A 14,961-nucleotide genomic window follows, 5' to 3' on the forward strand; every position below is an offset into this window, starting at 1 on the left:
TTTCTAAATCCCTTTTATCTCAGTAAAATAAGACAACAAGTAAAAACAACCCAAAACTTGTAGGGAGCCAGTGAGAAAAACAAAATCAGATCATTTGTATTGTGCCATGCAAGGCGTCTCATCCCCAGTGTTTACACCATGCCCTTGTCTTTCAGCAGAACCTAAAAAAACAAACTCAGAGGGAAAACAAATTGTCTGGGGGAGCGACTGAAAAATCAGAATGAAACACAAACATATTAATGTGCTCAGAAATTAATCTCACAGACAAAACACAGCTGAAACGTGAAAGGAGAGTTTTTTTTTCTATGGGGACAAGGGAGACTAGAAATTGTACAATGTAAGCAAGTGAAAATTGAGCACACTGCCACTTTGATCACACTTCTGGCTGACAGGGAGGTGCAATTACGACCGTGGGAAGGCAATTATTCACACAACGTATGAAAAGCCGACAAGAGAGACAGAGACAGAGAGAGAGAGAGAGAGAGAGAAGAGTGGGGGAGGAAGAGGAGGAGGAGGAGAGAGAAAAATGAAAGATGTACAAGTGATAGCACACAGAGGAGGGAAAACAGGACAAAGACAGAGTGATATTGACGTTGGCATCCTTAGATGGACAGAATGACAGGAGAAAAGACAGCCGAGCCGGATGAGGAAGCAGCTATGTCTTGTACAAGCAGGTCACCAGGCACACATACTGTAACAAGACAGCCAAGGACATGGAGACAGACAGCGCTGCATGCCGCTGGTCAGGCGTTAGGGATGGGGGTAAAAAAAAAGCAACATGGAAAGCCTACAGTAGTAGTTATACCTTCATATACGCCCTGCATGTCTTCTCTCTTTTTTGAAGCTTTTTCAAACAACAAGAAGATCAAGCACAGAGACATATCGTAAGAAAATAGGAAGCATTAAATCATGCCACTTACCATCAATTACAGACTTAATGAAAAGAAGAAAAGGCACAGGTCTATAAAACACGGCGACAGAGCAACAGCTCTAAATGGTTTTCAAGGGAACGCTGTTTGAATTCTTAATATGAATATGGATCACTTAATAGTGAGGGGAAGAGATGAGAAATGCACAGCAGCGAGGAGGAAAAAATGCTGAGACCAGACTCTGATGCTCCCCATTAGTGATGCTTTAAAATACACTGAGAAGATAAACAATGTGGAATGGGGTCATTTGTATTTCATGCTATGGAGAGAATAATGCAGCACTAGCTCTTGTTAAAAACCCTCTGTTGGTGTGTTGGCATTAAATAAGTCGCCTTGTCTACCTAATTGAGTAAAACCGGAGAAAATCACATCCTGTGGCTCTCGCGCAGAATTGGAAAACAAAGAGATAAAATGCTCTTGGCATTCAGATTATAACCTCCACATCATAACTTAACGCAGGCATGGACACCACAATTTACTTTTGTGGCGTGATAGTCAAAGGAGCATGCCAGTGTTTTTGTAACTTTAGTTCGCTTATACAAATATATTTCAAATGCATGCACATGTGTAGTTTTACAGTTTCAGATGTAGTTGTCCAACCACCGGCTTGTAATGGCATCAGAGAGAGAGACAGACAGATTCCATAATAAGAGTAGGGGATTAGAAGAACCTGATTTCCTACTTTGACTAAAAGATAACTTCTTGGCCATGTATATACGTGACTGGGCTCCCAAACAGCAAGTACGGACATGCACAACAGATACAGCAGAAACATTTTCAGGGGGTGTAGGAGGGGAAGATTTTCAAGTAAATAAATGTCTGTTAAGTCACTATCTATCACCAAATGAGGTAACACAATGGTGATGATGAAAGCCTTTGCATTTGCTGTATTACAGACTGGGTGTCTGGTGCGACTTTCGTAGAAAAAAATCGCAAGTGGCGGCCAGTTAGTGACGCGTTTTCCATCACCCAGCAGTGGTTGGTCTGCCAGAGAGGGTAGGCGGAGCTAAGCCGCTTCTTTTCCGGTCTCTGCAAGTGTTGCGAGTAAACAGTAATCTACTATGGCTGAACAAACAAAGAAAAGATCGATGACTACAGATACAACTTCAACAATAAGTGAAATCCAAAGAAAAACAAACAAATTCGACGCTCAGATGAAGGCAAACAGTCTAAAAAGGAAAGCGACCGTCAGCGAGGAAAATCAAGAGTTACAACCGGAGCCAACCGTGGACTTCACACATGCAACACTGTCTGGATATCTGGGAAGTGTGCTCCTGGAATTACCGTTTATCGCCATAGGTGCGGCCAAAGAGAACGAAACTGAGATCTTCGAGATTAGCTAAACATAAACATAATGTCTGCATTATTTGTGCCTGGGGTTTATTATTATTGCAGAGTTAAGCAATGCAGGCTTTCAAATCAAACTGCAATTACACTAGATGAACATCAAGCCATAATGTCATGTTGACACAAGTGATTCCAGACCTGATGTTCATTATGTGTATTGGATGGAGGATTGCACAACTCAAGCATGTCTGCTAACAGATTTTTATACAGTACAGAAATTAATGGAAACCAATGATCTGCCTGGAACATATTAATCATAAATCAAAACACCAGCAGCGTGGTTTTGAGAATCGTAATCTGATGTAACAGGTATGTGATTCCTAAAAGAGGAAAAAAAAACACAGGTGGGTCCTTTGACTTCTGTCATTGTTGCTAATCTGCCAATCACATGTGTTGTGTTTCTAAATCCCTGAAACATTATCAGCTCTGTGGGGAGAAGCCTGTTAGCTCTTATCTTTAAACACATGATAGCAATATAGCTCTGTGAACATTAGGGCACAAACGGCGGGCGTCATTTTGGTGCAAATCACCTTGTTTACGGAGCAACTGCTGTCTGCAAAGTCTGAATAACAATGTAATTTTTCAAACTGCCACTCATCTCTCCATGGGACTGCCAGCAGCTGAGCGATGTAGGCACGTTTTTAGGCCTACTCTTTTCTCGCTGAGTGCTCGCAGCAGCTCCAGGGGAGAGCAGTTCCACACTTGTCAGCAATGAGGAGTTATTCTTTGTGTTGGTTGGGGGCTCATGGCCATTAGCTCCTTTAAGGTGGAACTGCCAGGTGAGCCTGTGTTTCCAAAGCCGGTAATTACCAGGGAGCCGAAGAGGAATGAGCTTCCCCTCAGGGCGAGACCTGCCTCCCTAGCCCCCTCACCTGACACTGTGTGCGTCCATGAATGTGGGTGTGTGTGGATGTAAGCGGGAATGTATGTGAAGGGTTGTGTTTTGTTAGGTGTCCTGCTAAAGAATGTTCAGAGTCCTGCCGACAAAGACTTCGGACAAAGTTGGGGGAAAAAGGCCAGACAGGAATATCCACAGTACCTTGTTGAAGCTGCGTCCAGCTGAGTCCTTCTCGCTGGGCCGGAGCTCCTGCAGCTGAGCATCCAGGATATCCACGAGCTGCTCCATCAGGCGCACCGAGGAGCTCACATCCCCGGCAAACACCGGGCCCTGTGTGTGCCGTGCCAGTTCATTGGCTAAATTAGCGGCATTTTCGCCACTTCGGATCTAAAAACAGCAACGGGAAAAGCACAAGAATGTCAGCGAAGCGTCGGTGAAGCATGCTCGAGATTTTGCTGCAAAGTGAAGCCGAAATAATGTTATCCTTCATACACGTCAGAGCCATAATCCATGAAAACAGTGCTTATTCAGAAGAAACAAAGTCATTGTAAACAAAGACATATATCAGCATGTAACACACAATAATAACTCACATATAAGAAAAGAAACAAACAAAAGTAATCTGCAATATTAATAGTGTAAGTGTTTTACTTCTGACCCAATTTGTTTCCCATTTCATACACTTTACATTTTAATTGAAATAAGTAGTAATCTAAAGGGTATAATGCTTTGACGACTAACATGAAAAGAGGAAATTAAGCAACACACGCAAAGACAAATCCAAACTGCGACTTTGGAATTCCTCTGCCAATTAAGGCTCACAAAGAAAAAGCTACTGCAGCTAATGTCTTATCATACAGGCCCTAATTAGGAGTGGCAGAGTGGGAAAAACATTCGTACTATTCAGCCTCCAAGGTGTAATTCCGAGTTAGAGATACCAGAAATTTCTGTCAGCTGCGATATCTCAAACTAGAACTACATGAGTGTCAACTAAACAGTGGCTTTATGGATGTAAAACCACTATTGTTGGCAGTTACCTCTAATTAAAATTCAATATCAGTGCTAATACAACCAATGCAGCCAATTATTTACTTATTGTATCCGGCTTCCCTTGTTAAAGAGCTAATATGTGAACATAAAAAGCTAACTAAGGTTCCTTTTTCTCAAGCAATGGGATTAGTCATTAGTTAAGCCGCTTTCCCACTAGTCAAAAAAGGGCTTTAACATCGTTCTAAATTTGTTGGCGCAGAGTTTGATGAATAGACTGAGTGAGTATTAGATACAATAAAGACCTAACCACCGTTACATATTGACTGTTACAGGCGTGTTTGTGACGTCAGACGGTGGCATAGCAGAAAAGAGACCGACAGGAGTATACTTCACTGGCAAATGGAGAAGAGACAATCGGCATCTATAAGTGGGTCTTCCCGGGTCTGAAAAACCCGCCTCAATGTGCTCATTTCAGTTGGAAAGGGGTATTAGTCGTCATCTTGGAATAGTGGCTGGAAATTCCCATATTGGAAGTGTATTTGGGTTTTCCCATTTTGCCAACAAGGTGGCAAAATGTGTCTCAAAGATCATTTACCCACTAACAATGTTTTGCATCAGGAGTCGCCTCTTTCTGTGCACTGCATTCTGAGAAAAAATGTCAGCCATGCACTCAAATGTCAAGCTGATTTAACAGCAAATGCTGCCTGTTTCAGCAGTACTCTTAGACTTCTCTATAAGCTGATTATAATTGCAGACAGTCTAGGATGGAATTAGGACAAAGTTCTTCAGAAAGTCATGCCATCATTTCCCCAAATCCCCTCTGCAAACACCCAGAAACCCTGTCGTGAACCTGCCTTAGAAAGTTGTTTTTCAGGTCAAGAGATAAAAAGCATCTCTTGCTTAGAATACAAGATGCTGTGCGATTGTGTTGCATTATGGTCCGTCAAGGCTCCTGAAAGTGTTCGCATTAGATTTCTACCTGCATGACTGTTGAACATCAAAGCAGACGAGCCTGTGAAGAAGGCAGCTCCGGCTCTTTTGATTCTCAGTAACTGACTGCAGAACTTGGCATTTACTCTTGATGTTTTGTGATGTGTGATGGCTCATTTCTGTCTGCTCGCTCACATTTCAGCTACAAAAACCTTCACTATTTTCCTGATACATCCCCTTGACCATCTTGTGTAAGAAAAATAAGCCGAGCGAGCAAACAGGTAAAGAATTGCCACTAGACGCTTGACTTTCTCCCTGTAACATGCTTGTTTGCTGCTATATTTTGTAATTGACATCTTCCCGTTTTTACCTTTTGTGCCACTTGTGTCACCCAGTGGGAGGTGCAGTTGCTGAGGTCCGGGCCTTTGGAGCACCAGGTCCCTGCCACCGTGCAGAGGAAGGAGGCGATGCCTGCAGAAGCACAGAATAAACACAACAGTTGGAGGGGAGCCAGCACCTCGCTCAAACACAGTTTCTCCTGCTGATCCCTCATTCATACACTCTCTCTGGTGCGAGGAAACTTAACTGTTGGGCAGGAACAGCCATTTCCAAACAATTTGAAAGCCTGCAAGCTGCAAGTGAACAAAGAAAGACTATGGAGGGAAACACTATCAGGTTCCTGCACGGCTCTGACAAAACTGCCTGCAAACACTTCAGAATGGTAAACATTTATATATTACGCTATACTAGACCGTGCATGTCTAAATGAAATGCAGGATTAGTCCTAATGAATGCCTCATGACTGACAACAGCGAAAACACAGACTAATTCCCTTTTCACCCCCACAGTCAAAACATTGTCTCTTTTCCGCTTTCATCCTCCGATAGCCCTGCTTCATATTGTGACAGATCTGTCAGTCTGTGAGACAGGTTGCTAAGGTAACTTGTGAGAGATTTCTGTGTGAGTATCATTGTCAACTGAAGAGGTTTAACGACCATCGGCACAGCGTTGACGCACCTCCACGGTGTGAGAAATAACAATGTATTTACTTTGCTGAGTCAATTAAGATGATGAATCCATGATGGCTTCCTGTTTTCTAACTTTATAAATACTGTCCTTTGTTCTCATCCGTTCTTTATTAGCAGGGAAACTGCTTTTTTTTTCTCTGTGCAGTCATTATTGTAATGACAAATAGGTTTAGAAAATCCCATACAAAGGGAACAATATACATCACACTATTATATTAAAAAAATCCAGTCTTTTGGGAAAGTGAAAGGCTCTAATCACGCTAGATTATGATTTCAAATATGACATGCCCCCAAGGTGAAATGTGACACACTCAGGTAGCAAAGTAGCACATCAGCGCCTGAAGCACAAATACAGTAACAGGGCCATTTTAACATGTCATGTCATGATCCTTTGAGCTTTGTTTCTCATTACTTGTACGATTCTCTCTGAAAAGAGAAAGGGAAACATTTCCCTGTTTACCTCCTAGAGGGTTAGATAGTCAATAATCAAGATGATTAAAAATAGCTCGACTGACTCAAGTTGAAAATACAAAAGAAACACATTTACATGCTGATGCCATCAAATACTGTTGGCCTTATATGTTTCAGCAACAAGGAAGGGCTTCTGATGCTGTTACTTAGGCTACATTCAAACTGCCTTAGTGCTCAATTCCCATTTATTGCTGAGATCAGATTTTTTTTCTTTGGCCGTTCACATTGTCTTTAAAACGTGGCCAATATCAGATTGTAGTGTGAACCGGTCACGGTCCTGAACTGACCCGCATGCGCAAAAGAACAATAACAAAGACTACACGCAGCACGCTGTCATATGTAAACAAACACGGGCGCCATGGAAGTCAGCGTTCACGGTTTCATGTATAAATTGATGTGCAGTGGAAGCCAGTGAAATCGACAGCAGATGATAACGAGGACGAGGAGATAGAGAGCCACATTTTTAATTCTGGCTTTTTGTGGCGCAATGGCTGCTACTTCAGTACGAAGGTGTGTGCGGACGTGGAGTCAGAGTCGTCTTCCATGTTTACAGTTTGACTGAATTGTGACGAATGTCGATCAAGAGTGACGTGAAATTCGCATGAAATTGGATATGATAGTTCAGACTGTATCAGACCTGTCTCTGAGTTAGGACCACATTTGAAAAGATCAGATTCCATGTGATTTGTGCTGTTCACACTGTCAGGAAAAAAAATGACCGGAGTCACATATGAGCAAAAAACAAACTGATTTGGGCCACATCTTCCTGCAGTGTGAACGTGGCCTTAGTGTTTTAACTTCCTGTGTACAACAGACGTAGGAATGAGTTGTGCTGATATTACACACTGGAGTCACAGAGCAGACTCCTGTGGTTAGTTACAAAGTTTAATGGCACAGGCTTATTATTGTGTAGCAAGCTGATTATTCAGAATCCTATTATGGAAATCAAATACATACAAATAAAAAACATGCATTTTTATTCATAGTGATTTACCAGAAAGGTTAAATCATCTGATTTAGTGATAGTTCATACTGATCATCATACTGATTTGCATCGGCGGTCATGAAAGTCAAACATTCTGTAAGCTTCAGAGGTGCAGGTGGGCTAACTTTTAGGACAGCTGCTTCATTAATGCGATAATTTTTGACATTAAAATGACCGACATTCTGCAGACAGAAACACATATGAGAGTGTTTTTGGGGGGGGGGGTGGATATAAAATGTAAATAAATTAACCACCACCAGGTGGTGGGCCTACCTCTGGTCCCTTTGGGGCAGGGTCTCTCCACAGTGTTCCCGGTGTGGGTCTGAGGCCAGTCGATGGTTCTCCTCCTGGTCGCCTCACAGAAGCGTCTGGGCGTCGGAGGCATCTCAGGGACGGTGGGCTCTGCTGTACTGGGGCCACGATTGTCCTCAAAGGGGTCCCTCCCGTCTCTGGGATCTGCCCCTGCTACAGTGGTGTCACCCTTCACAGTGGGCACGGCGGTGGTGGTGACGAGCGAGGTGGTCTTGGGCATGGATGAGGACATGGAGAAATCTTCAATGGTCGGCACTAAAAAAGAGACAGTGACGTTGTTAGAGCCTGAGTAATAAATGTCCTTGCCTTGAACTCCCTTCATTTCCAGCAGTGGGAGAACGGCAACTCTCCTTAGTCTCGTGGCTTGTTGGGATAGCCAGAGTTACTGCTGCCCATAATTCCTGAAATAAAAAGCCTTGTGTCGCTTTCACTCGTAACTCCACCTCTTCTGCTCCCCCACTAAACAAAACAAAAGGCTAACTGACAGTGCGGTCTATCTGTTGCTATATTTAGTTTACTTAAGCCCATAAATAAGACAAGCTGGGGCGGAGGGGCATCTTTTGACACAGCAGTGATTTCTTCCCCAACGGAGTCAGTACCTTGGGCTGATTAAATGTCAACAATGAAGACAAAGCCTGTCTGCATTTGACTTCTTTTCTGCCTAGTTCATCTCCCTCACTTTGATAAAGCTGGTGCACGGAAGGAGAACTGCACTGCTCCGAGCAAAAACCATACATCAGCAATAATGCGATTCCTCTGTATTCAATCCACGCCTGCCCTGCAAAGCAGATCTACATGTGAATGCACACATGCACGTGTGCGGCTGCGCTTGTGTTTGCTCCACTGCTCAGGTGTGTTTCTGCTTCAGACCGCTGCGTGCACACAGATGAATATATGCTGCAGAGAGCCTGGAGATAACTCGAAAATGAGAGCAGAAATAGGAAATCTATAGATTTAATACAGTATGAATATCCGATGTGTATTAAGAAGGAAACACAGTGGATGTGTGCGTGCGTGTATACATTGATGTACAACTCTCCCGCATGAATGATCAAACATTTTTACTCTCAGCCACCCGATTGTAGTTGGAGATAAAAGCAGCTTCCCACAATGAGGTCTGCCGTTGTGAAAGGCGCTACAGTGTTGTCTTCAGGTTCCCCGGGTGCTTCTGGGAAAATGCAATATCATGCTATCTGACACTCCATCATCAAACACATATCTCCATTTCCTGAGAGGGAATGGTGACAAAGCCAACATTGCACGTTTCACACTAATCAGCCTGTCAGAAGGGATCTTTGCTTTTTCATTCCAGTGAAATATCTGACTTTATTACAAAGCTTATATCTGCTGATGTGGTCAGAGGGCCACAGCGGGGAGGGAGCAGTGATCCTGTGATGCTCAGTATATCAATAATATGAAACACAGTCCACCCTACAGAGAGGCTCAATTGTGACATTTTACTCAGTGACCTTTTCCACTGGCAGGAGCCCCAGCTAATTACCTTACACTCTTTCAGTCATTGTGTGTCTGTCACACAGACGTTCACAGGTCGCGCAGGCCAGCGTGGCTGCAGGAGTCACAGCTGACATGTGTGTGTGGTTAGCACCCACAGCTAGGGAGGTAAATTTACTTCAAGGTAAGGATACGAGAACGGCTTAAAATGACCAAGAATGGCAGAGACAGTCCATGAAAAAGGACCTGAGATGAAAGGAAATGTCTTCATGTTGAAAGGGATCCCATTAGTCTTCCTTTTTTCTGCTCTGGGAGATTTTTAAAGTACATTTGAACGAAAAACACACGATACATATCAAAAACACCATATAACATAAAAGTATAACAATGCTACATTTTAAAAAAAGACCAAAAAAAGTATTAAATATTTATGTAAAACCAGTAAAGTTTTCTTATTGACTTGAAAAAGTGAGATGATTCATAGGCTGACTGGGTTGATTCAATATCCGTATATAATGTAATACTAGGGCAAGTGTAATTAGGTTTCGGAATATTAAACCTCTCCATACCTGAGCAAACTTCTGCTTTTCCACAGGCTTATATAAGCGCTAATATGCATCAGCCTGTAACGGCATGATTGCATCACCTGATTAACTTCCTCCAGAGCCCATACCCAGAGTCAAAAGTCTTAAGTTTCATTTGGAAAATGCAAATGCTTTTTAATAGTATGAATCATCATTGGTGATTAAATCTATTTAGAGTTGTTGTAAACAACTGGGAGTATCAAGAAAATATCAGTCCACATCTACCTGCTAGTTCTACCATGTCCACCATTATTTCCTGGAACTCAAGGTGACACATCCAAATTACTATTTTGTTACACCAAGAGTCCAAAATATTCCACTTATTATTTCAGGCTAAAAAAAATGAAATACTCTCAAAGACAAGACAGAGACAGGAAGGGATGTTAAGGCTCCTTCTAACTTAGCTTTAAATCATTTAATAGATAGAATATTCATGAATTAATATGCAGTAAAAGAAAAAACATTTTTAGATGTTATTTATTAAAAGTTTAACTGTCAAAAATTGATCAGATTTGATTGACAGCGACCAAACAACCCTCTTATTTCTTCCCAATATTCAATCCAGAGCAAAGAGGGAAACTGAAAACCAGAAATCTCTCATGTCAAAAAACTGTTCTAACTTTGGCAGAACAATCTTTGGTGACCTTTAACAATTAGACGATTATCCACAACATCCTCAAAGACGATAACTGTTGCCAAATCATTTTTATTTTTGTATAAAGAATTGACAAAGTAACCAATTTGAAGACATCACCTTGAGTTTCTGGGATATTTTGATGGACATATTTCACTTGTTTCTGACATTTTAGAAAACAAAGAAAATACTGGCCCCATGAAGATAAAATCTCAGGAACATTATATTCTGATCACATCTCTCTTTTTTTCCACAATTCTTAATATTTCTATATAAGTAAGCCCATGCTGAGTCATTTGGTCATTATCTGTCTTACGCTCACTCTCTCAGCCTCATGAAATCATATCGCTTTAATTAGAAGTCGTCGACTGAGGGATTCTTCTAATCAAAGATGAGATACAATCTTTGTGGGTGTTTTCAGTCAGCACGTCTTGGTTAATCAAAGTGCGATTGTGGAGAACATCAAATATACAACATATCTATTCAATGCTACATCAAGTAATGTGCTTGTCAGATGTTGCTGCATTTGTTGGCTTATTTTGATGTCTCCGCACCAGACGCGCTACAATTTTCCTTTGATTACTAAGAGCAAATTCCCGTCCAGAGCCGTGTCCTCTGATAGCACTCAACCAAGAGAGGGCTGCACCAATTAGCTCCCATTTCTCTCAAGAGGCAGTGAAGTCACTCTTTATGGGCAATCTGACACCAAAGGCATACTGTTGCCATATGCAGAATAATACCTCTTGTAAATAATGGAAGAGTCTGAGATTGAACGCTTGAAAAATGGCTGTCACCAGGGTCTAAACAGAGTGTGTAAATTAACAGAGCTAAAATGAAGGAAAACCATTACACAAGATCATCAATCATTATACCAGAGATGAAGCAGAATTAGTTTTATCTCTTTATAGCCCCCCAAGAGTCATTTATGTGTCTGCCAGGAAGATGAAAAAATATTAAACCGTAATCAGATGATCGTAGGGCTACATATTCTGTTTGTCAGTGCTTTTGAAGCTTACACCACTGCACTCAAAAGAGCATGTTTATCTGAAATGACACACATGCAGCCAGAGCATTAACAGCTACCCATCTACCTTTCCATACAAACACCAGGATGAATGGATCATAAGCAGCCTAATACCTGCTATTAAGGGAGAGCAATGACAACGAACAGCCAAATCAAGCTGTTTTAAGTGGTTTAATTTTTGAAGATGAATCACTTACAAGGCTAATCCTCCCAGTGCAATAGCAAAAAGACACATATAGTTGAAAGGATATACGGCACAGACGGTAAAAAATCTGCCCTATTAAATGCTGCAAATTAATCAGCGTGCTTCAGTTCCCCTTTTTTGAGACGCATCTGATTCAGCTGCATCCTGTCAGAAAACCCTGTTTCAATTAGCATGAATTCTTTTCAAACCCATATGAAAGGGTGAGTAAACTTCCCTTTTGTTCATACAAATGAAGAAAAAAATGTGTATGACAGATGCGTTTTTCTTCTTTTTATCGCACTGTGAACAAGACCGAATAAAAGCAATGAAAGAGCATGTTAATGATACTGGTTTGGTAAGTATAAGGCTATAATCAGCAGCAGGTTAGCTTAGCGTATGGAGAGTGGAGACAGGGGCAAACTTTAAGCTAGCTCACTGAATCGCTATAAGTTGTTTAATTTGAAAAAAGAAACATGTCTTAGTATGTTAGACTTTTTCCTAATGGTTATTTTATTGCTAATAGTTGAACAAGAATTAAGATGTTATTGGAGGTACTTAGGGAGCAGCAACAGCTAGCTTAATGTTAGCCCTAGTTTCCCCACACAATGAGACCTTACATCCAAAGTAATGTTACATTTACTAAATTAATTTCTCATTTTTTACACAACATGCCACTGAAAAAAGTAACCACGTTACTGAAACTGTACTGTTTGCCCTATTTTAAGTGTTTGTGCTAAGCTAGGCTAACCAGCTGCCTGCTTTAGCTTGTATTAAGTTCTTCATGACTACTTAAAACAAGGAATGAGTCGACATTTTTTCGCTTCTAGTTCCCTTTTCTCTATGTCAGTGGTGTTTTTTAAATGGGCTTTTGGCAATACAAGCGAAATAAAGTTTCACATTGTGTTATATGACAATAAAGAGCCCTAAGGTGTACGCCTCAAAATTTCGTCTGCCACAGAGCCTATTTTCTTAATAACCAATAACCCAAAACCCGATGTAAAAACTCGATGAGCTTTTTCTCAAGGGAACAAAAGCAATGCTATCTTTGCTGAACTCTCTTCTCATCGCCCCACAAGAAAGCAAATGAATGTATTTTCCAAAATGTTGAACTTTAACCGAAGCGACGCTTCCACGCTAATGATTCCCGATATAACGATGAGAAAAACATGGTGTGACTCTCTCTTCATATATCTATGTGTCTTTTACATTGTGCATTCAGGCTCGACTCAATAACAAGACTGTCTCAGAGGATAAGAAGTGTATAAGAGCTACAGTTGGTCTTTTTGCCTCTTTACCTAGAGCCAGTGCTGGTAATTAATGACAGAGAGACAAGTCCCACATGACATGAATTTTACATTAGGCTGTTTATATGCACTCATGCTGTTCTGCTTCGTTCAAGCCTACGTGATGGGAGCACACAGCTTGGCGTGTAAGGTAAAGGGCCACAAGACAAATCATGTGCCGTTCCCTATCCAAGCCTGTGAAGAATATGTCATTATTTCTGCTAAATGAAAGAAAACCCAAGCTGTCGAGAAATTGTTTCGGGGCTCACTGCTTTATTGGCACTTGTTCTTTAAAGAGCAGTAGACAGAAAAAGCTCTGCCGGACATATCCTGTGTCTGCAAGGGGTAATTTATGAGGCCTGAAACTGAGCACTGTGGAGCAGCAGACATGGGGTAGTCACAACTAGGCGATCTGAGTCAGAGAGGTGGCAAAGCAGCTCACAATACAGACAGACACAGGCAGACAGGGAGATATATACGTGCAGACAGAAATATACTCTGAGCAAAAACGCTCCCAAACTGTCGTCTCTCTCCCGTCTGCGCCTATAATGCACACCTTTTCCTTCTATAATTCTGCCAGCGTTGATCCATGGCGAGAAGCAGAACAATTAGAGCTCTTGCAAATCTCCTGACTCCTTCACTTTAGCCTCTATTTCTGTTGCTTCAGAGGGTGGAACACAGGCTTAGCTCATGATACATCTATAAATGTCCTCCGTCTTTAAGGCTCACCTGGAGGCGTCTTTCAGGGATAAAAAAGCAAACTAAAGTGCAGCGAGGTGCAGAGCTGGGTTTAGCCACAAAATGGCTGAGCAAAAAAGAAAAGGAAAGAAAAACAGCATTGAGATGATATTTATCCATCATGTGGCATTCGGAATACAATATAGTAGTTTTCCTTGACATTTCAATCCAAATCAGAGCCCACTTGTGCTCACTGCTGGCAGATTACGCTGAGTGGCAAAGCCTTTTGGACAAAGCCATTACATTTATGCCTCTCGTCTTTAAGGCATTAGATCAATGCTACCTCAAAGACAAATTAATTTTCTCCTTTCTCTCCCTGTTAGTTCGAAATGCTCTCGGCAATTACCGGTTCCTCTGATTGGTTTTTTTGAATTCATTGGACTGGAATCAGTTAATGCCTTTGCACATCACAGGGAAAGCATTACCGCTGTCCCTCCAAGTTTGGTTACGATGGGCACTAAGGTGTGCTGTTTATTGGCATGCACCTCTTTCAGAGAGACCTCAGAGGGGCTGGACTCTCTACGTATTGATCATAGCTGTTTTGTGTTCACAATGAATTAGCAGAGCACAGACATTTTCTTTAAATGCGTGTGAATTGTTTGGAACAATAAGCGGAGAGATCAATATGGGGAATGATCTTAGCTAATCACTTCAACCCGGGCCAGAATTAAGAAACCTGCACTGTTGCAAACACTCTAAAACAAGGTAAAGGAAATACCGACAAGTTGCTAAGGTCAATTATTTTCTGCTTTGATCACTTTGCTAAAACTCCCTTAATATAAACCCCTAATCCTGCCAGCACTTGAGCGCTTCCCCAGGATGAGCTTTACAGCCAAGGTTGATGCTTCTGACAGAAAAGGACGCAGACGCTCGTTGTGTTACACGACTTCTACAAAGCAGAGAAATACACCTGGTTCGGTGTTGGAGCTAACTTCACTCTGTGGTCGATGAATCTTAATGGGCACAATTAATTTTCTTTACGCCTCAAGTGCCCCTCAGTTTCAGAGAGAGAGACATTATTTCAGCACCATTAGATTACCCTGCAGAATAGGTTGTTTAATTCAACGCCATATCATGGGCAGCAATAAATCCTAATAGCTACACAGTAAAGAAGTTAAAGGTGTAGATCCGAAAAAACCTAATAAACAAGAACCAATTATTTTCGAGTGCCATTCACGGAGCTCGACGTGCGGCTGCTGGTGCTGGCCGTGGAATCTGGAGATGCCTCCTGA

The 14,961-nt window shown here is 41.7% G+C and overlaps 1 protein-coding gene across 11 annotated transcripts in view; it reads right to left on the minus strand.

Moving 5' to 3' along the window:
• Positions 1–14,961, minus strand: part of LOC138611933 (adhesion G protein-coupled receptor L2-like) — an 89,444-nt gene that overhangs the window by 26,736 nt on the left and 47,747 nt on the right. For 9 of the 11 annotated variants that reach the window (XM_069685200.1, XM_069685198.1, XM_069685204.1 and 6 more), the window contains 4 exons: positions 7,792–8,085; positions 5,405–5,505; positions 3,316–3,501; positions 806–844 (listed from right to left, as the gene is read on the minus strand). In XM_069685200.1, the coding sequence (XP_069541301.1) occupies positions 806–844; positions 3,316–3,501; positions 5,405–5,505; positions 7,792–8,085 (620 nt within the window). The remainder of the gene's footprint in view (positions 1–805; positions 845–3,315; positions 3,502–5,404; positions 5,506–7,791; positions 8,086–14,961) is intronic. The other 2 variants (XM_069685201.1, XM_069685199.1) reach the window with 1 other exon arrangement.

Source organism: Semicossyphus pulcher, unplaced genomic scaffold (genome assembly GCF_022749685.1).
Source record: "Semicossyphus pulcher isolate SPU_LCO1_2020_fin unplaced genomic scaffold, fSemPul1.0.p SCAF_7, whole genome shotgun sequence".
Lineage (NCBI taxonomy): Eukaryota > Metazoa > Chordata > Actinopteri > Labriformes > Labridae > Semicossyphus > Semicossyphus pulcher.